This window comes from Bufo bufo, chromosome 7 (genome assembly GCF_905171765.1).
Source record: "Bufo bufo chromosome 7, aBufBuf1.1, whole genome shotgun sequence".
NCBI lineage: Eukaryota > Metazoa > Chordata > Amphibia > Anura > Bufonidae > Bufo > Bufo bufo.
Window position 1 is genome coordinate 119,751,989 of NC_053395.1, and position 22,399 is coordinate 119,774,387.

Here is a 22,399-nt window from a genome sequence, read left to right on the forward strand (position 1 = left end):
AATAAAAACATGGTAACATTTAATTCTTTGTGTGTTATTAGTTTAAGCAGACTGTGATTGTCTATTGTTGTGACTTAGATGAAGATCAGATTACATTTTATGACCAATTTGTGCAGAAATCCATATCATTCCAAAGGGTTCACATACTTTTTCTTGCAACTGTATCCTCTTCTTCTGGCTGTTCTTGAACAGGTTCCTGTAGGCATTTCTTGAGTCTGTTACGATGGACTCGCTGAGTACCTTTATCCTCTCTCTGGATTTCGTAGACCTCTGATAAGGGAATGGCCACTATTGTATATGACTCACGCTCCCAGCGACTATCCAGTTTGCTTAGAGGGTGATTGTTTTTTAGCCAGACCTGGTCTCCAGGTTGTAAGGGCTCAGCATGGGCATGCATATCAAAGTCCTGTTTTTGTTTTTGTTGAGCCTTCTCTATTTTAGAGTCCACTATTTCTTTAGCATCCTCCAGGCGCTTCTGGTGCTCTTTGACCCACTCAGATTGGGGAAGGAGTGGTTCAGCGTCCGGCACAGGGACGTCAAGGGCAATATCTGCAGGTAGACGGCCATGTCTTCCGAACATGAGATAGTATGGCGTGTACCCAGTAGAGCAATGGGTTGTATTGTTGTACATGTACACTAATTCAGGGAGGAGTAACGGCCAATCAGATCTCTGGTGAGGCGGCACAGCCTTGAGCATGTTGATCAGTGTCTGATTCATTTTTTCGCACAGTCCGTTTCCTTGAGGGTGGTATGCGGTAGTTCTCCGTTTTTTGCAGTTGTACAAGGCACAAATTTCATAGAATAACTGAGACTCGAATGCAGATCCCTGATCGGTAAGTATTTTGTCAGGACACCCATACGGCAGAATGAAGCTCTTCCACATGGCAGCAGCTGTAGTTTTTGCAGTTAAGTCCTTTACAGGTACAGCCATAACGAACTTGGTATAGTGGTCTATGATGGTCATAGCATAGACATACCTGGATCTGCTGGGTTCCAGTTTCACGTGGTCGATTGCCACGATTTCAAGAGGACCTTTACTCACTATTGGATGAAGGGGGGCTCGCTGATCATGTCTTTCCCCTTTCGCCACTGCACAGGTGGGACACTGTCGACACCAGGTTTCAATGTCACTTCTCATGCCAATCCAGTAGAAACGTCGTCTGATGGTGGCTTCCGGGAATAGAATATTGGCATCTCCACGTCTTCCCACTGATCATCAGTAGAAATTGGTTCTTTCTGGGGAGGTAGCCTAGACAAAGCATCGGCATTGTCATGAGATTTCCCAGTACGGTACTTAATGGTAAAGTTGAAGTTCTCCAGTCTAGAGGCCCATCTTTTTTCTAGAGCTCCCAGACGTGCAGTGTTCAAGTGAGCTAGCGGATTATTGTCAGTGTAGACTGTGAAAAGTGTAGCTAGATAGTCCTTGAATTTTTCAGTTACAGCCCAGACCAAGGCTAGGAACTCCAGTTTGAACGAACTGTAGTTATGGTCATTCCGCTTTGGCTCTCGTAAAGATCTGCTTGCATAGGCAATGACTCTTTCAGTTCCAGCTTGCGTCTGAGATAGTACAGCTCCCAAACCCTTCTTACTTGCATCAGTATAGAGGCAAAATGGTAGGCTGTAGTCAGGATAACCCAGGACTGGAGGTTCTGTAAGTTTTTCTTTCAACAGTTGGAAAGCAGCTTCTCTCTTCATTCCACTCCACTGGTATCTTGGAATTCTGACATCCTTTAGGGTGCCCTTTCACAAGCTCCTGGATAGGTTCCGCAATCTGAGCAAAGTGTGGGATAAATCTACGATAGTAACTTGCAAATCCGAGGAAGCTCTTGACCTCTTTGACTGTTTTGGGAGCCGGCCAGCTTTGTACTGCTGCTATTTTGTCAGGGTCTGGTCTCACGCCTTCTGCACTCACAACATGTCCCAGATATTTAACTTGGGGCTTCAGTAAGTGACACTTTGAAGGTTTCACTTTCAGTCCATGCTGGGTCAAAGTCTGGAACACTTCCACCAGGTGCTGTAAATTTTCCTCGTAGGTCTTAGAGTAGATGATCACGTCATCCAGGTACAACAACACAGTCTCAAAGTTTTTGTGTCCAAGACATCTTTCCATGAGTCTCTGAAATGTCCCAGTGGCGTTGCATAGCCCGAATGGCATGTTGTTGAACTCAAACAGACCCATTGGGGGCAAAAGCTGTTTTTTTTCTTTATCTTCTGGTGCCATGGGAACTTGCCAATAGCCACTGGTTAGATCCAGAGTTGAAAAGTAGGCAGCGGATCCCAGAGCTGCCAGGGATTCTTCAATTCGTGGCAGGGGGTACGCATCCTTGTGCGTAATGTTGTTGATCTTACGGTAGTCCACACAAAAACGGATGGTTCCATCCTTCTTCTTTACCAGGACCAAGAGGGCAGCCCAGGGGCTGTGACTATCCTGGATGACATTAGCTGTCTTCATATCCTGAACCATCTTCTTCACTTGCTGGTACATGGCAGGAGGGATTGGTCGGCATCTCTCTTTGATTGGAGGATGAGTGCCGGTTGGAATGGTGTGCTGTATTAAGCAAGTCTGTCCATAGTCCAGAGGATGTTTGCTGAAGACTTGATGGTGTTGTTTGACTAAGTCCAGCACACCGTTGAGTTGCTCAGTAGAGGTTGTGGTATCGCCAATGTGTAGTTCGGTCCACCAGGGCTGTTCTGGCGGGTCTTTGGCTTCCTCCACTGTTTGCAGTGATTGTTGAGCCGCAGCAGAGGGATAATCCAGGATATCCTGCGGGCAGATGTGGTATAGGCAGGCCACTGGATAGTGCTTTTTAAATTTCACAGCTTCATCACCCAGATTGACTAAGCGTATAGGTACCTTTCCTTGGGACACGGTGACCACGCTCCTAGCGGCTAGGACGTGGGGATGATCCTGAAGATGTATTGGCTCCACAAGGGACTGATAATCTTGACTTTGGATACTGATGCAAGCCTTGCACCATATCAGAGTCTCTGCTCCAGGCTGGAGTTTGATAGGGTAAGCATCCTTGATACGGACACGACAGATTTCACCCCGTTGATTGCTGAACTTTTGTTGGGCGGATAGCACTCGAATGGTCTGGTGTATAACCCATTTAGTTTCCTGTGGTGTAGCCAGCAGGGTCTTCTTCAAGGCTTTCAGCACTTTAGGATAGCAATTGCTGAGTACATTCATCCCCAGGACCACAGGGCAATTATCATCATCTGGGACCTGAATCACAATTACTCCTTGACATGAGAGTTCAGTATCTTCAATCTGGAAGGTAGGTTCCCAATAACCTAGTATAGGCACTGGTTTGCCATTGGTAGCTATGATCTGGAGCCAAGATTCAGGAGGTTGTATCAGTTGGGCTCCGTTTCGGCATGTGTCAAATGCTGCTTGGCGGATGGTAGTCACTTGAGATCCGGTATCAATTAAAGCAGAAAACTTCACTCCGTTGATGTCAACTTCCACCATGGGGTGAGCACCCACATACCTTGGCATAAAGGCTGGATCTTTGGGACCTAGTATTCTTCTTCCGCCCGAGGGGCGGTCCTCGATCTCAGGGGATACCTGTTTAACTGACAGCAGTCCTTTGCAATGTGTCCATACCTCTGACAATGCAGGCATCGCTGTTCCCTGATGTTTTGATAACCGGGGTCTGGCAATCTATTGACTGGCTGACGTCGATATTCTCTCGGACCGGGCGTAGGGCGGTCTCTGTTTGCAAAAGTTCCTTTCCCCACCTTGGATTGCTGTTCTAGTCGCTCTAGCTGCTTCCTCATCCTCTCCATATTCTCAGCTAAGAGGGAGACTTGAGCGGTCAGAGCTGCTACAGCATCTGGAACGGGTGCCTGAGCTCCGTGCTCAGCTATTTGGCTGTGAGTAGCAGGCCGTAGCGCGGGCCCTGCCTTCTTGTTTTCAGGAGGTTCAGCTTGGACAGGGGTAGGCACACAATTCAATCCGATCCTGTTCCCAGTGACGCCACTTTAATGCAATGAGTAGGACACTAGTACAATACAGTGGGTCAGGATAGATATGTGTATAAGTTTATAGTTTATTCGTGATGCCAATTGCAGCTTGCGCAGGTACTGTAGCAGGGCCCTTTAAGATGTAATAACTCACGTACCAGGTGAGGAATGCCAGAGGGGGATAATGTCTCTGTATAGCAAATATGGTAGTGTCAACGGTGTCTCCTACCTTGGTACGGCTGGACTCCTGGATCCTGGCTCACTTGCAATAAATTGTGTTGTTAATAGGAGTAACTGAGGAACTTTGATAGCAGTAAATGAGATCCAAACAGGTAATATGATCCAACTTGTCTTTACTGATTGGCAGCTTTAAATCCATACAAGTTACAGCAATAGTCTTGGGTCCCAGCAGGTATAGGCAATGTATGACATGGATCAGTATCTCTTCTGCTTCTATACTATGTGCCTGGAGAATCTGGCAGGTGTTTATCTTCTGCACCGTCTGTCTTCTGCTTATAATGGGCCTGACTAGCTGAGGAGGTATTTGGCTTATCCTGGTCTCTGGATATGTACTCACAGCTTAGCTCACAGGGGATGCTTCTTCCTGGAGGCTGGAGATGGCTGCTTTTCTTGTCAACCAGCTGAGGCGGCTGGCTCAGGCTGGAAAGAGTGATCTTTGCCTCAGCCGAGGCTCGATCCTGTCTTGGGATCCCTGTTTCTGGGAGCTCCTATTAACACAGTCTTCCCCAAGGAGGGAGAGCTGGACAAAACTGGCTCTAACTGGTTTTTCCCTCCCTTGCCGCAGGGCGTAGGAAACTTCACTTCCCTTAAGCAGGGGGGAGCAGAACAGAACTGGAATGTTCCATTCTGAATGGCCATAACATAACTATGCCTACCAACGATGCCGCCACCTGCTGGTAGACCTGAAACATTACAAAGGAAAATATAACATTTAAAATGGTTTCAACTGCATTGTAGTGAATGACATGAGGGGAAATCACATCAGATGACAATATTAATGCTCTTAGCAGATTGCAGCGGGGTACAAGCGTTTAGTAACCCCACTCTGGGATGTTACACTCTGCTGATGGCTCTCTGAGAGCCACTGAGGAAGAAGGCAGGATAGTCTTCGAAACGAGTCTGGCGTATAGGATAAGATATCTGAATCTGGCATTATAGCAACCGGCAAATGGACAATTAACATCGCTGTGCTAGCTGATGTAAAAGAAAGCGCTTTCATCTAAAGAAGTTCAGACATCTCGGCAGCGCTCGGCGTGCTGCAGGAAGTAGCAGGAAGCGATCGAAGCCCCAGCACCTATACAGGTACTGCCAGAGACACGAGCGACGCCAGAGATACACAGGGAGCCGTATCACAAGCCGACTCTGGGACAACCAGAGAAGAACCTTGACTTACAGCCGAGGTCTGCCTATCAGTCACAACAGACTGCATCGACATCAATGAGGTACTACTGAAGCCTTCTACCCACAACAGATAAAAGTTAGTGGTAAGCTTACCCTACACTCACTCCACGTGGGACGCCACAAATTGGACATCAATTCCATACATGTGAGTACCGGACTTTCTCTTGACAAACTGTACTGTTGAATACGGAACCCTGTCTCTTGATCACATTGTGAACTTAAGCCGCAGATTGCAACATTTCATATGAACATAAAGTAGTAACATTGCATATGAACATAAAGTAGCAACTACTAGCTACATCTTCTAGAGAATTATCAGCCCCAGGGAAGTGACCTAGGCATTACTACTGCGGAGTTCCCTCAGACTGTGGGCAACATATCCATAATATCCATATTCCTACTATCACCTTGATCAACAACAAAAAAATTTTTTTCCTCCATTGAGCACGTTTGCACTTTAGAGTTTATAACCTCTATTTTTGTTGCACGCACAGTACTTGTCTTGCAATATATATTTTTTCACCATTATATTTTTTGCACCTTTATATATTTTACACAGATCTGGATTTTTTATTTATAGGTCACAGTTTGAACTTGATATATTTCTCTTTTTTACACAATTGCAATTAATTTGTGTATATGTTGATTCATTCACCTGCTTTTGCACCGAGACTGGATTGAACTCCAGTAGCTATTATAAGTTTTTAAACAGATATGTATATATTTTTTTGAACATTTTTTTTAAATATCCGCAGTGTTGCTAATTTTATACATAACTATTTGCCTTTGATATATTTTCTACATTTGTTCTATTATATCTGAAGATATTTGCACGGACATCCTCTATATACTATACAGTTGCAAGAAAAAGTATGTGAACCCATTGGAATGATATGGATTTCTGCACAAATTTGTCATAAAATCTGATCTGATCTTTGTCTAAGTCACAACACTAGACAATCACAGTCTGCTTAAACTAATAACACTCAAAGAATTAAATGTTACCATGTTTTTATTGAACACACCATGTAAACATTCACAGTGCAGGTGGAAAAAGTATGTGAACCCCTAGACTAATGACATCTCCAAGAGCTAATTGGAGTGAGGTGTCAGCCAACTGGAGTCCAATCGATGAGATGAGATTGGAGGTGTTGGTTACAGCTGCCCTATAAAAAACACACACCAGTTCTGGGTTTGCTTTTCACAAGAAGCATTGACTGATGTGAATGATGCCTCACACAAAAGAGCTCTCAGAAGACCTACGATTAAGAATTGTTGACTTGCATAAAGCTGGAAAGGGTTATAAAAGTATCTCCAAAAGCATTGCTGTTCACCAGTCCACGGTAAGACAAATTGTCTATAAATGGAGAAAGTTCAGCACTGCTGCTACTCTCCCTAGGAGTGGCCGTCCTGTAAAGATGACTGCAAGAGCACAGCGCAGACTGCTCAATGAGGTGAAGAAGAATCCTAGAGTGTGAGCTAAAGACTTACAAAAGTCTCTGGCATATGCTAACATCCCTGTTAGCGAATCTACGATACGTAAAACACTAAACAAGAATGGATTTCATGGTAGGATACCACAGAGGAAGCCACTGCTGTCCAAAAAAAACATTGCTGCACGTTTACAGTTTGCACAAGAGCACCTGGATGTTCCACAGCAGTACTGCTAAAATATTCTGTGGATAGATGAAACCAAAGTTGAGTTGTTTGGAAGAAACACACAACACTATGTGTGGAGAAAAAGAGGCACAGCACACCAACATCAAAACCTCATCCCAACTGTAAAGTATGGTGGTGGGGGCATCATGGTTTGGGCTGCTTTGCAGCATCAGGGCCTGGACGGATTGCTATCATCGAAGGAAAAATGAATTCCCAAGTTTATCAAGACATTTTGCAGGAGAACTTAAGGCCAACTGTCCACCAGCTGAAGCTCAACAGAAGATGGGTGTTGCAACAGGACAACGACCCAAAGCATAGAAGTAAATTAACAACAGAATGGCTTAAACAGAAGAAAATACGCCTTCTAGAGTGGCCCAGTCAGAGTCCTGACCTCAACCCGATTGAGATGCTGTGGCCTGACCTCAAGAAAGCGATTCACACCAGACATCCCAAGAATATTGCTGAACTGAAACAGTTCTGTAAAGAGGAATGGTCAAGAATTACTCCTGAACGTTGTGCACATCTGATCTGCAACTACAGGAAACGTTTGGTTGAAGTTATTGATGCCAAAGGAGGTTCACATCCAAGGGTTCACATACTTTTTCCACCTGCACTGTGAATGTTTACATGGTGTGTTCAATAAAAAAAATGGTAACATTTAATTCTTTGTGTGTTATTAGTTTAAGCAGACTGTGATTGTCTATTGTTGTGACTTAGATGAAGATCAGATCACATTTTATGACCAATTTGTGCAGAAATCCATATAATTAAAAAGGGTTCACATACTTTTTCTTGCAACTGTATATATTCTATATTTGTATCTCCAGTTACCTTTGACACATGCATCTATATAATAAATTAATTTAGTGATGCCATATTGAGTCTATGTGAATCCATATATAAGAGTGCCCACTCATTTCCTTTTGACTATTATACTTTTGGTGAATAGAGTGTGACATCAGTTTGGAGCACCTTGCCATCCCCAACCAGAGGGACAGCCGCCCTATCTCCTCCTTTTAAAAAAAATAAAAATTAAAAATGTCATTAACATTTTCTGGTGAAATTTACCAATTTTTGGGTGTATAGTACCACTGCTATACCTAGTAGGCCGGTTAAAAAAATAAAAATAAATTGTCAATAAAATTTTCTGGTGAAATTAACCAATTTTTGGGTGTATAGTACCACTGCTATACATAGTAGGCCGGTTAACAAAAAAAATACATTTGTCAGTTACATTTTCAGTTAAAATTCAAAAATTTTTGGGTGTGAAGTACCACTGCTATACCTAGTAGACAGGCTAAACAATAAAACAATTTGTCTGTTACAATTTATGGTGAAATTCAGCAATTTGCTGGTGTGAAGTACCACTGCAATACCTAGTAGACCGGTAAAAAAATAAAATAAAAAATAAAAAAAAATTGCCAGTTACATTTTCTGGTGAAATTCAGCAATTTTTTGGTGTGATGTACCACTGCTATACCTATTAGACCGGTAAAAAAAATAAAATAACATTTGTCAGTTACATTTTATGGTCAAATTCACCAATTTTTGGGTGTAATATATCCCTCCTCTACCTAGTTGACAGCTTAATAAATTAATAATAACTTTTATTTTACATTTTCAGGTGACTAAATAAATTGAATATTGGAATGCCTTAAAATGTATCTTTTTAATAGTACCGTTTAAAATAATAGGCCAAACAATAATGGAATATAACAATTACCTCGCTTGGAGGTTATACACAACTGCCAACCAAAGATGAACTGGTAGGGAGAATAAAATGCAGCCAGGAGGTATGTTCACTGGCTCACTCATTGGGTGAGTTAGGAAGAAAACAGGGATAGATTATAAGAGGGAGACAGATGCTGGGTCTCTTCCCCTAAAAGTATCCCTGTATCCTAACTAAAAACGTGGACCCTCTCCGACTGTCCCTAGATGGCCATCAGACCTATCCGTTGACTGCCCAGCTTCGTCGGAAGCAAAAAAGACCAGTCACTTGCTAGGGCAGGCAGACAGATGAAAAATAATAAACACTGTCCCTACGCGTTTCACTGGCGAATGCCAGATCATCAGGGGACCAAACAAATGCCAGGATCGCAGGCAGACAGTACCAAACAATATGTGCCTGTCACAGCCTAGAGTATAGGCTATGGCAATTGATAAGACAGTCCTATCGATATATCAGGGTGTACTTAGCTTGCCAGGTAGTATGCTTGCGTCCTCGGTCCGCACCTCTCCTGCGTATGGCAGTGGGAGCGGGTTACTAGCGCTGGGGTCCTTTTTAAACCTCGCGCATCACATAGGCTCCTCCCCCCACAGCACATCATCCGTCACGTGACGCATGACGTATGCCGTCACGTCACTATCGGGAGTCACATGATCGAGTGTGGCAAAAAGCCGTCCATTCTATTGCGGCCATATCTCTTCAATATCTGATAGGTCCAGCAGTACAGGGGGTCGGATGCCAAGGTAAACTGATGGCGATGTGGAGGTGGGCTAATTCCACTCCCCACCAGTTACCTAGTATTCCGGCTAGAATAGCCAAATAGAGGTGCGTCGCTCCGTACTGTCACAGGAGGCGCTACCTAGGGTATTTAAATAGCAACTTTAAATGGTCAAAGACTGGATGGGTACATATCAATGGTGTGAAGGTGATCCATATCGATAGATGAATTAGATCTCCCCATACATATAGATCTTACATGTCAGGGGACTAAACGGACAGTATATCTATCGGTGAACAATAATGATCACTGAAAGAAATAGATCCCATGTGGATTAATGCGAGGGCAAGGGAAAACCGCCTGTGGGTTGCTTTCGCTGCAGTGGCAGTATCAATAAAGGATGTGAATTCCAAAGTAATGTAACCGGCAAGAGTTATTCCATCAAGGGATTTTTTAATTGTAGATCCAAAGGAGTAATTTATAGAGCCACATGTCATTGTGGTATGGAATACGTGGGCGAAACCACACGGGAATTTCGAAGGAGGGTGGGGGAACATCTTGGAGACATCAGGCACAAAAGAGACACCCCATTAGCCACAATGGAAAGGGTATTACCTTTATGGGCATCGAATCAATCCCTCCCTTGAAGAGAGGGGGCAACTGGGACAGGAGGATATTGCAGCGTGAGACGTGGTGGATATTTGAGCTTAAAACTTCTAATCCTACCGGCCTTAATGAGCAGCTTTCATTTAGCTGCTTCATTGAGGAGGCAAGATCCACCCACTGATTTAGGACACTAGATTCACCCACTGACGTTGGGGTGAACCTACCTATTCAGTACACTCACCTGCATATCCACACCTGTCATGAATCAATCTTCTTGACAGGGTAAATACACCTGTCATATACCCATTTTTCTTGCCACAATATGCCCCATTCTGATAGGATATATACGCCGTTTATAGTTTCCTTGAAACCATAAGGGTTTTATGTTGTTGTTCATTTTATAGCGACATACCCTGGCTCAAACTCACCTGTCCATGTGTCCATATGGGATTTCCAGTCCCCAGGATCTCCCCCCCCCCCTCCCTCTCTCTTCTTCTTTTTCCCTTGCCCTCGCATTAATCCACATGGGATCTATTTCTTTCAGTGATCATTATTGTTCACCAATAGATATACTGTCCGTTTAGTCCCCTGACATGTAAGATCTATATGTATGGGGAGATCTAATTCATCTATCGATATGCATCACCTTCACACCATTGATATGTACCCAAACAGTCTTTGACCATTTAAAGTTGCTTTTTAAATACCCTAGGTAGCGCCTCCTGTGACAGTATGGAGCGACGCACCTCTATTTGGCTATTCTAGCCAGAATACTAGGTAACTGGTGGGGAGTGGAATTAGCCCACCTCCACATCGCCATCAGTTTACCTTGGCATCCGCCCCCCTGTACTGTTGGACCTATCAGATATTGAAGAGATATATGGCCGCAATAGAATGGACGGCTTTTTGCCGCACTCGATCATGTGACTCCCGATAGTGACGTGACAGCATACGTCATGCGTCACGTGACGGATCATGTGCTGCGGGGGGGAGGAGCCTATGTGATGCGCGAGGTTTAAAAAGGACCCCAGCGCTAGTAACCCGCTCCCACTGCCATACGCAGGAGAGGTGCGGACCGAGGACGCAAGCATACTACCTGGCAAGCTAAGTACACCCTGATACATCGATAGTACTGTCTTATCAATTGCCATAGCCTATAATCTAGGCTGTGACAGGCACATATTGTTTGTTACTGTCTGCCTGCGATCCTGGCATTTGTTTGGTCCCCTGATGATCCGGCATTCGCCAGTAAATCGCGTAGGGACAGTGTTTATTATTTTTCATCTGTCTGCCTGCCCTAGCAAGTGACTGGTCTTTTTTGCTTCCGACGAAGCTGGGCAGTCAACGGATAGGTCTGATGGCCATCTAGGGACAGTCAGAGAGGGTCTACGTTTTTAGTTAGGATACAGGGATACTTTTAGGGGAAGAGACCCAGCATCTGTCTCCCTCTTATAATCTATCTCTGTTTTCTTCCTAACTCACCCTCTGAGTGAGCCAGTGAACATACCTCCTGGCTGCATTTTATTCTCCCTACCAGTTCATCTTTGGTTGGCAGTTGTGTATAACCTCCAAGCGAGGTAATTGTTATATTCCATTATTGTTGGGCCTATTATTTTAACCACTTAAGGACCACAGGTTTATACCCCCCTAAAGACCAGGCCCTTTTTTACAAATCGGCACTACACTACTTTCACCGTTTATTGCTCGGTCATGCAACTTACCACCCAAATGAATTTTACCTCCTTTTCTTCTCACTAATAGAGCTTTCATTTGGTGGTATTTCATTGCTGCTGACATTTTTACTTTTTTTGTTATTAATCGAAATTTAACGATTTTTTTGCAAAAAAATGACATTTTTCACTTTCAGTTGTAAAATTTTGCAAAAAAAACGAGATCCATATAGAAATTTTGCTCTAAATTTATAGTTCTACATGTCTTTGATAAAAAAAAAATGTTTGGGTAAAAAAAAAATGGTTTGGGTAAAAGTTATAGCGTTTACAAACTATGGTACAAAAATGTGAATTTCCGCTTTTTGAAGCAGCTCTGACTTTCTGAGCACCTGTCATGTTTCCTGAGGTTCTACAATGGCCAGACAGTACAAACACCCCATAAATGACCCAATTTCGGAAAGTACACACCCTAAGGTATTCGCTGATGGGCATAGTGAGTTCATAGAACTTTTTATTTTTTGTCACAAGTTAGCGGAAAATGATGATTTTTTTTTTTTTTTTTTTCTTACAAAGTCTCATATTCCACTAACTTGTGACAAAAAATAAAAACTTCTATGAACTCACTATGCCCATCACGAAATACCTTGGGGTCTCTTCTTTCCAAAATGGGGTCACTTGTGGGGTAGTTATACTGCCCTGGCATTCTAGGGGCCCAAATGTGTGGTAAGGAGTTTGAAATCAAATTCTGTAAAAAATGACCTGTGAAATCCGAAAGGTGCTCTTTGGAATATGGGCCCCTTTGCCCACCTAGGCTGCAAAAAAGTGTCACACATCTGGTATCTCTGTATTCAGGAGAAGTTGAGGAATGTGTTTTGGGGTGTCTTTTTACATATACCCATGCTGGGTGAGATAAATATCTTGGTCAAATGCCAACTTTGTATAAAAAAATGGGAAAAGTTGTCTTTTGCCAAGATATTTCTCTCACCCAGCATGGGTATATGTAAAATGACACCCCAAAACACATTCCCCAACTTCTCCTGAGTACGGCAATACCAGATGTGTGACACTTTTTTGCAGCCTAGGTGGGAAAAGGGGCCCATATTCCAAAGAGCACCTTTTGGATTTCACAGGTCATTTTTTACAGAATTTGATTTCAAACTCCTTACCACACATTCGGGCCCCTAGAATGCCAGGGCAGTATAACTACCCCACAAGTGACCCCATTTTGGAAAGAAGACACCCCAAGGTATTCCGTGAGGGGCATGGCAAGTTCCTAGAATTTTTTATTTTTTGTCACAAGTTAGTGGAAAATGATAATTTTTATTTTTTATTTTTTTTTCATACAAAGTCTCATATTCCACTAACTTGTGACAAAAAATAAAAACTTCCATGAACTCACTATGCCCATCAGCGAATACCTTGGGGTCTCTTCTTTCCAAAATGGGGTCACTTGTGGGGTAGTTATACTGCCCTGGCATTCTAGGGGCCCGAATGTGTGGTAAGGAGTTTGAAATCAAATTCTGTAAAAAATGACCTGTGAAATCCGAAAGGTGCTCTTTGGAATATGGGCCCCTTTGCCCACCTAGGCTGCAAAAAAGTGTCACACATCTGGTATCTCTGTATTCAGGAGAAGTTGAGGAATGTGTTTTGGGGTGTCTTTTTACATATACCCATGCTGGGTGAGATAAATATCTTGGTCAAATGCCAACTTTGTATAAAAAAATGGGAAAAGTTGTCTTTTGCCAAGATATTTCTCTCACCCAGCAGGGGTATATGTAAAATGACACCCCAAAACACATTCCCCACCTTCTCCTGAGTACGGGGATACCAGATGTGTGACACTTTTTTGCAGCCTAGGTGGGCAAAGGGGCCCATATTCCAAAGAGCACCTTTCGGATTTCACAGGTCATTTTTTACAGAATTTGATTTCAAACTCCTTACCACACATTTGGGCCCCTAGAATGCCAGGGCAGTATAACTACCACACAAGTGACCCCATTTTGGAAAGAAGAGACCCCAAGGTATTCGCTGATGGGCATAGTGAGTTCATGGAAGTTTTTATTTTTTGTCACAAGTTAGTGGAATATGAGACTTTGTATGAAAAAAAAAAAAAAATCAGCATTTTCCACTAACTTGTGACAAAAAATAAAAAATTCTAGGAACTCGCCATGACCCTCACGGAATACCTTGGGGTGTCTTCTTTCCAAAATGGGGTCACTTGTGGGGTAGTTATACTGCCCTGGAATTTTCCAGGGGCCCTAATGTGTGGTAAGTAGGTAAATGACCTGTGAAATCCTAAAGGTCCTCTTTGGAATATGGGCCCCTTTGCCCACCTAGGCTGCAAAAAAGTGTCACACATGTGGTATCGCCGTATTCAGGAGAAGTTGGGAAATGTGTTTTGGGGTGTCATTTTACATATATCCTTGCTGGGTGAGAGAAATATCTTGGCAAAAGACAACTTTTCCCTTTTTTTTATACAAAGTTGGCATTTGACCAAGATATTTCTCTCACCCAGCATGGGTATATGTAAAATGACACCCCAAAACACATTCCCCAACTTCTCCTGAGTACGGCGATACCAGATGTGTGACACTTTTTTGCAGCCTAGATGCGCAAAGGTGCCCAAATTCCTTTTAGGAGGGCATTTTTAGACATTTGGATACCAGACTTCTTCTCACGCTTTGGGGCCCCTAGAATGCCAGGGCAGTATAAATACCCCACATGTGACCCCATTTTGGAAAGAAGACACCCCAAGGTATTCAATGAGGGGCATGGCGAGTTCATAGAAATTTTTTTTTTTGGCACAAGTTAGCGGAAATTGATATTTTTTATTTTTTTCTCACAAAGTCTCCCGTTCCGCTAACTTGGGACAGAAATTTCAATCTTTCATGGACTCAATATGCCCCTCATGGAATACCTGGGGGTGTCTTCTTTCCGAAATGGGGTCACATGTGGGGTATTTATACTGCCCTGGCATTCTAGGGGCCCTAAAGCGTGAGAAGAAGTCTGGAATATAAATGTCTAAAAATTTTTACGCATTTGGTTTCCGTGAGGGGTATGGTGAGTTCATGTGAGATTTTATTTTTTGACACAAGTTAGTGGAATATGAGACTTTGTAAGAAAAAAAAAATAATAATTCCGCTAACTTGGGCCAAAAAAATGTCTGAATGGAGCCTTACAGAGGGGTGATCAATGACAGGGGGGTGATCAATGACAGGGGTGTGATCAATGACAGGGGGGTGATCAATGACAGGGGGTTGATCAATGACAGGGGGGTGATCAGGGAGTCTATATGGGGTGATAACCACAGTCATTGATCACGCCCGTGTAAGGCTTCATTCAGACGTCCGTATGCGTTTTGCGGATCCGATCCATCTATCAGTGCATCCGTAAAAATCATGCGGACATCTGAATGGAGCTTTACAGGGGGGTAATCAATGACAGGGGGGTGATCAGGGAGTCTATATGGGGTGATCACCACAGTCATTGATCACGCCCGTGTAAGGCTTCATTCAGACGTCCGTATGCGTTTTGCGGATCCGATCCATCTATCAGTGGATCCGTAAAAATCATGCGGACGTCTGAATGGAGCTTTACAGGGGGGTAATCAATGACAGGGGGGTGATCACCACAGTCATTGATCATGCCCCTGTAAGGCTTCATTCAGACGTCCGGATGCGTTTTGCGGATCCGATCCATCTATCAGTGCATCCGTAAAAATCATGCGGACATCTGAATGGAGCTTTACAGGGGGGTGATCAGGGAGTCTATATGGGGTGATCACCACAGTCATTGATCATGCCCCTGTAAGGCTTCATTCAGACGTCCGGATGCGTTTTGCGGATCCGATCCATCTATCAGTGGATCCGTAAAAATCATGCGGACGTCTGAATGGAGCTTTACAGGGGGGTAATCAATGACAGGGGGGTGATCAGGGAGTCTATATGGGGTGATCACCACAGTCATTGATCATGCCCCTGTAAGGCTTCATTCAGACGTCCGGATGCGTTTTGCGGATCCGATCCATCAACAGTGGATCCGTAAAAATCATGCGGACGTCTGAATGGAGCTTTACAGGGGGGTAATCAATGACAGGGGGGTGATCAGGGAGTCTATATGGGGTGATCACCACAGTCATTGATCACGCCCCTGTAAGGCTTCATTTAGACGTCCGGATGCGTTTTGCGGATCCGATCCATCTATCAGTGGATCCGTAAAAATCATGCGGACGTCTGAATGGAGCTTTACAGGGGGGTAATCAATGACAGGGGGGTAATCAATGACAGGGGGGTGATCAGGGAGTCTATATGGGGTGATCAGGGGCTAATAAGGGGTTAATAAGTGAAGGGGGGGGGGGGTGTAGTGTAGTGTAGTGGTGCTTGGTGCTACTTTACTGAGCTACCTGTGTCCTCTGGTGGTCGATCCAAACAAAGGGGACCACCAGAGGACCAGGTAGCAGGTATATTAGACGCTGTTATCAAAACAGCGTCTAATATACCTGTTAGGGGTTAAAAAAAACACATCTCCAGCCTGCCAGCGAACGATCGCCGCTGGCAGGCTGGAGATCAACTCTCTTACCTTCCGTTCCTGTGAGCGCGCGCGCCTGTGTGCGCGCGTTCACAGGAAATCTCGGCTCACGCGAGATGACGCCTATTGGCGTTAGCGTAGCCTGGGGGAGCCGCCGCAATGACGCCTTTCGGCGTTAGCGTGGCGGCAAGTGGTTAAACGGTACTATTAAAAAGATACATTTTAAGGCATTCCAATATTCAATTTATTTAGATTCCATATTTTGGGCGCTATTGATATTTATTTGTGTGACCAGCTTTTTACCTAGGTTGTGTTCATCTACATTACATTTTCGGGTGACAATAAACAACTGTTTTCTGTCATAGACTCCTGCTCTACCAAGTAGACAGGTTAATTAATTTCTGTAATTTTTTCTGTTACATTCTTGGGTTGACATTATACAATTTTAGACGTGAATAAACCCCTGCTCTGCATAGGTGACAGGGAATACAATTTCTGAAATGCTTCTTTAATTGATGTGCGCCACCTCCTTTGATTCAATGCTTAAACTTAAACAAGTTGTACCACATTTAAGCTTCATTACTTTGTCCCACATTTCTGCTATACTCTTTTGTCCCACATTTGCATCTCAATAGCTTTTCCCACATTTCTTCTCGATCCCAAAAATTGTTTTATAAATTTATCTCCCTTAAATTTGGTCTCTTTCTCACCCTCCCTCTCCGGCCTGGAACCCTGATTCCCCGCCACCCGTGATCACCATGGTAGGCGCATAAAAGAACATCGAAAGTTAATAGAGCAGATATCAAATTGGATCGTGAACATCACGGGGACGTGCGACATGGTGGGGCAGTAAGTATGCACACGCCTACACGAACTAACTGACAGGGGTCAGCCCCTGCAACTTCTGGGTCTTCAAATTGGGCACATGGCCTGAGCTTGCCCTTTACGCCTTGGAGGTGCTGGCCTGCTCTGCAGCCAGTGTATTGTCTCAACGTGTGTTTAACACGACTGGAGGGTTATATTTCCCAATGTTTTGGGGTGTACCCTAATTTAAAAAAATATATAATAATTTTAAAACAAAAAGCAGTGTAGGCTACCTCCTCCTCCTCCAGCTATACCGCCACATCCACCGCCTCCTCAACCTCCTACTCCATATGGACATGGTCCTCCTAGATCAAGATTATTATTTTTTATTTTTACGTATTTTATGTTATTTAAAGTCATTTCCCTATCCACATTTGTTTGCAGAGCACTTGCCATGCTCTTAACCACATTTTGATGACATTTGCAGCCCTCTAGCCCTTTCCATTACATTTTTACAGCCATTTTAGTGCTCAAAAGTTCGGGTCCCCTTTGACTTCAATGGGGTTCGGGGTCAAGTTCGGGTCCCGAACTCGAACTTTTTTCTGAAGTTCGGCGGAACCCGTCAAACCCGAACATCCAGGTGTCCGCTCAACTCTACTTCTGACGAAACTGAGCCAAACGGATCCATTCTGACACACAATGTAAGTCAATGGGGATGGATCCATTTTCTATTACACAATCTGACACAATAGAAAACGGATCCGTCCTACATTGACTTTCAATGGTGTTCAAGACGGATCCGTCTTGGCTATGTTAAAGATAATACAAACAGATCCGTCCTGAACGGATGCATGTGGTTGTATTATCTGAACGGATCCGTCTGTGCAGATCCATGACAGATCCGCACCAAATGCAAGTGTGAAAGGGATGTTTAAATGCGGGTCCTGTAAAGCATGCAAATACGTCTCTACGGCTAAAACCATAACATGCACAGCTACCGGCCAGGTATTCGACATCAGGGACTTCTGCAGTTGTCGCAGTAAAGGGGCTATATACATCTGCCAATGTCCCTGCCCTAAAGACTATATAGGGAAGACGATAAGGGAGCTTCGTAGGAGAATCTGTGAACATGCCAATGACGTCATCAATAAAAAAGTCACTCCAGTAGCTTCTCATATCAATGATGTGCATGGGGGGGACCCTCTTTGCTTAAAATTTTCCATCTTGGAGCTCGTACCACCCTCACCCAGAGGTGGGAACTGGGACAATAAGATCCTGCAGAAGGAATGCGTGTGGATAAACAGATTTCGATCCCAGGCACCCATAGGTATTAATGAAAGGCTGACATTCAGTTGCTTTCTATGAGATGTGACTCTGTCCGTGATATCCCTATTCCGTTTTTATAAGCCCAGCATTTGGTGACTTTAGAAATGTACTGAAGATTAGACCACATGCGTAAAGCATGAAATATAATGTTTTATCGGATTGGACACTAGTGATTTATTATCTGATCACTGTCCTGAGGTAACCATACATCTTGGCTACTCTCTTTTAGGATGTATACATCAAAATTAATTGTGAAATATGCCGGCGCGTGTATTTGGATAACCCCCGCATTATGAGAACATCATATTTATATGCATTCCGCTGCGGTTACTGTAAGGTACTGTATAAATCTGGTGCCTAGTGTCTGCTCCACTCGCCCTCCTTTATATGGTAGTAGTAATGTGGGTAATATATAAATATACTCATTACAACATTTCAGGGGATCCCAGGTCTACCATTCACCCTGACTAAACTAAAGGTCTATGTCTGGATAAGACTTGGGGCCAACCTGGTATCGATATAGCTGTAAGGGAGGAGAGCACTGTATGGAGCGTACCGCACCTCATTTGACTTGAGGGAGGCCGGAAGTCGCTCTTTGGAACGCATTTGCGTTCCAGCACCTGGAAGGGCGGCGCTGGCTCTTCTCATATGGCCATGCCCCTAGGAAGTCGCTCCTTGGAACGCATTTGCGTTCCAGCACCCGGAAGGGGCGGCGCTGGCTTTGATTACACAGCCCTGCCCCTAGGAAGTCGCTCTTTGGAACGCATTTGCGTTCCAGCGCCTGGAGGGGCGGCACCCGTTTTGAGTGCATAGCCCTGCCTCAAGGACATAGTATTTCCGGTTGTTGGAACGCATTTGCGTTCCAACGGCAGGATATGGGACCAAGGTGGAACACAATCATCCATCAGTGGCAGAATGCGGTGGTCTTTTTAAATACAGCCTGCACACTGGTAAGTGAATCGCCTACCAGGGGGATATAGAACATAGGGGGAGACTCCACCATGTGAGTATGGCATCCTTCTTTTTTGATCAGAGGTTTTTTGAATTGTTTGTGTCCACGGAGCGCTGGCATCATTGCTTACAGCTGATGATGTATCTTATTTCCAGTGTGGGTTCTGTCAAGTAACCATGGCAGGGGATTGACAGAGAATTAACTAACTGGGTCCACCCCATCTACTGAACCGTAAGTCTGCAATCACTAGCAATTTTATATACATCTAGATGTTTAGACATCGACATTGACCGCGGTTTATGATTGTTTCCTGCCCCATATCGGACGTGGATGACATTATCTGTACTGGATTGAGTCTGAATCAGGCATAAGTATCTTTAAATATATCCCCATCTTTTATATGTAGAGCGTTCATTTCAAGTGTGCGATTTTGCGATTTGGCTTCTTAGCCGGCATATATCTTGGAGCACTTTTCCTGTGTGACCCGGTTCTGTACCGGTACCTATAGAGTCACTTATTAAATATTGTATAGATTAACTATATAACTACACCTCCTGATGATCCCACAGTATTTACGTGGGTGAAACGCGTCGAGGTGACTGAGGTGTATGACTATAATGTCATCCCTGACTAAGTGTATTTTTGTGTTTGTCTGTACTATGTTCTGTGTCTCATTTTTGTTTCTCTTCCCATCCAGTTTACTCATATAGTTGGTATTTTATTATCCATATCTCATACCTGGTTTAACTGTCTGCCATCTCTGCGACACCCCTGTAGGGTACAGGTAGGGGTAGCAGTATAGGTACGCGGACAGGGGGCCTCCACCATCAGGAGCCCTCCCTGGGCTGAGGTTTATAGGATAGGGGTAGATTTAGGGATATATTTTCCCATACCCCAGGTATATTTATTTTCATTCTGGATGTGGTTATTGGTCAATTTTTGTCTGTATACTAACTAGTTTGTATCTAGTGGACCCTTATGGGATCCTTTTAACGCATACCAATAAAGTAATTTTTAGGGGTTTAATTGTTCAACGCTGGATATCAAGTGTGAAAGTAGCCTTAACTGGAGACCTTCCACCTTATGTCCTATCTACTTTATGAATAAATAAACAGAATATATAATAGATGCTGCATATCATTGTAGAAAAACAGAACAGGAGGTTTACGGTAGTTTTCTTCCTGTCTGTATTCTCAAAAGCGGTGGTGAGCGATTTTCTCTCCACAGTGGAACACACCACGTGACCTCTGGACTTCTGGTATGCGTTCCACGCTGGAGTGCATCTCAACCTCACCGTTAAGTATAGCACAATATCCAGCCAGACCATGCAATCGACTTCATTGGCCACTCCTTGGAACTGTGGCTGTGTGGCAAGGTGCCCACCACTGTCGACACCTGGAGCAGCAATTATGTCCATGGACAGTACTTGTCTTTCGTGGCCCATTGGTTCAATATTATGAGCAGCAGCAGTCCTATTAATTCCACCCAGTTTGTGTGAGTTTGGTTCTCTCACTAGGCTTTTATTCATCTCCTCATGCTTCATACTGTATTGCTGCTGCAGCTACTACTTGACCTACTTCTGCTACTACTACCCCTACAAAGCCACACTTCTCCTAGCTGTCAAGTTCCATGCTCAACATTAATACACCTACAAATCTAAATATCTCTTGCCCCGCTTGTGAGGAGCTTCTACTGTCGCATAAATCTGTAAGATTATCAGACAGTACTTTCTTGTAAAAGTAGGAATCATTCTGGTTTTGTTCATGTAAAATCCCAGATTATCTTGCAAACTATGTGGCACAGATTCTGCACTATCCTCAGTCATATAAAAATAATCATGATATAATGAATTTTATGATTTCAGTTTTTTTAATCCAAATTATTTGTATTTTAGGTCACAAACAAATAACTTTAAAAAGACAAATGGTATGACTCCTACTGAACGTTTCCAAGGTTTCTTCATGGCACCAGTAGTTATTTTCCATCTAAACATCTTAGCATACTTTGGCTTCCTGCTACTTTTTGCATACGTGTTGATGATTGATTTCCAACCAACTCCATCATGGAGGGAACAGGTCATCTACTTCTGGCTCTTTTCACTGGTTTGTGAGGAAACCAGACAGGTATAAACATAAATAATGCAATTAATTGTCTACAAGTTTTGTGAAAACGAGAATAATCATATAAATATTTGTTCAGAATGTAAGGTATTTTTTTTTAAATAATTTTGAGCAATCTAGAATGAAAAGAGTAAAATAGTCAATAAACATGTTATTGTATAGAAAGAAGTTTCTAAACTGCAGCTTTCAAGTATACTGAAAAGATCAGGTTTTCAGTGTTTTTTTGGTATTGTAATAGTGCTCTAAATATGGGCAATGCACCAAGAGTTTCATATGTGTTTTCTCTTCAAGATAGTGACAAATAATCATGGCAGTTGAGAATTTGAAACACTGATCGCTAATTTAGAACCTGCTGGCTTAAAAAAAGTAAATGAAATATAAGTTAATATTCAAATGTAGTGTTGAGTCGAGCATTTGAAGAATTCAGTTCGAAGTTTAGGAAAACTTTGATTCAAAATGAATCCGAGGTTCCTCGCGCTTTGTGGTAACGAATCAGGCTTTCCAAAAATGGCAGCTGCATGTGTTACAAAGCAAAACTAAGTGTAAAGGAGACAAACCTGGAAATGCAGGATCACCCATAATGCCGTGCAGTCAGCCAATCCACAGATACCCATCCCCTGTGAGGTCACACCCCTATAGAAACTTCATCCCGCGCGGTCTCTGCCATTGTCCTGTGAGATGAGCATAGGGAGAGATGTGGCAAGCACTCATGCGCTAGGGACAGAGTTGCTGAAAATGATTAATAGAAGAATATTGGAGAGGGAGAGTGCAGGGAGACTTATTCTACGTCAGTTTTATTTATTTATTCCTACATTTACTTATTCCTACATCAGCCACAAACTAAGATATGTAATTCAATACTATTAAGATGGAAGCCTTTATTATTCCATTGCAAGCATGCCA

General features: G+C 43.4%; 1 protein-coding gene across 1 annotated transcript in view; it reads left to right on the top strand.

Moving 5' to 3' along the window:
• Positions 1–22,399, top strand: part of TRPM2 (transient receptor potential cation channel subfamily M member 2) — a 1,766,051-nt gene that overhangs the window by 610,190 nt on the left and 1,133,462 nt on the right. The window contains exon 9 of the mRNA XM_040441475.1: positions 21,271–21,499. Within this exon, the coding sequence (XP_040297409.1) occupies positions 21,271–21,499 (229 nt within the window). The remainder of the gene's footprint in view (positions 1–21,270; positions 21,500–22,399) is intronic.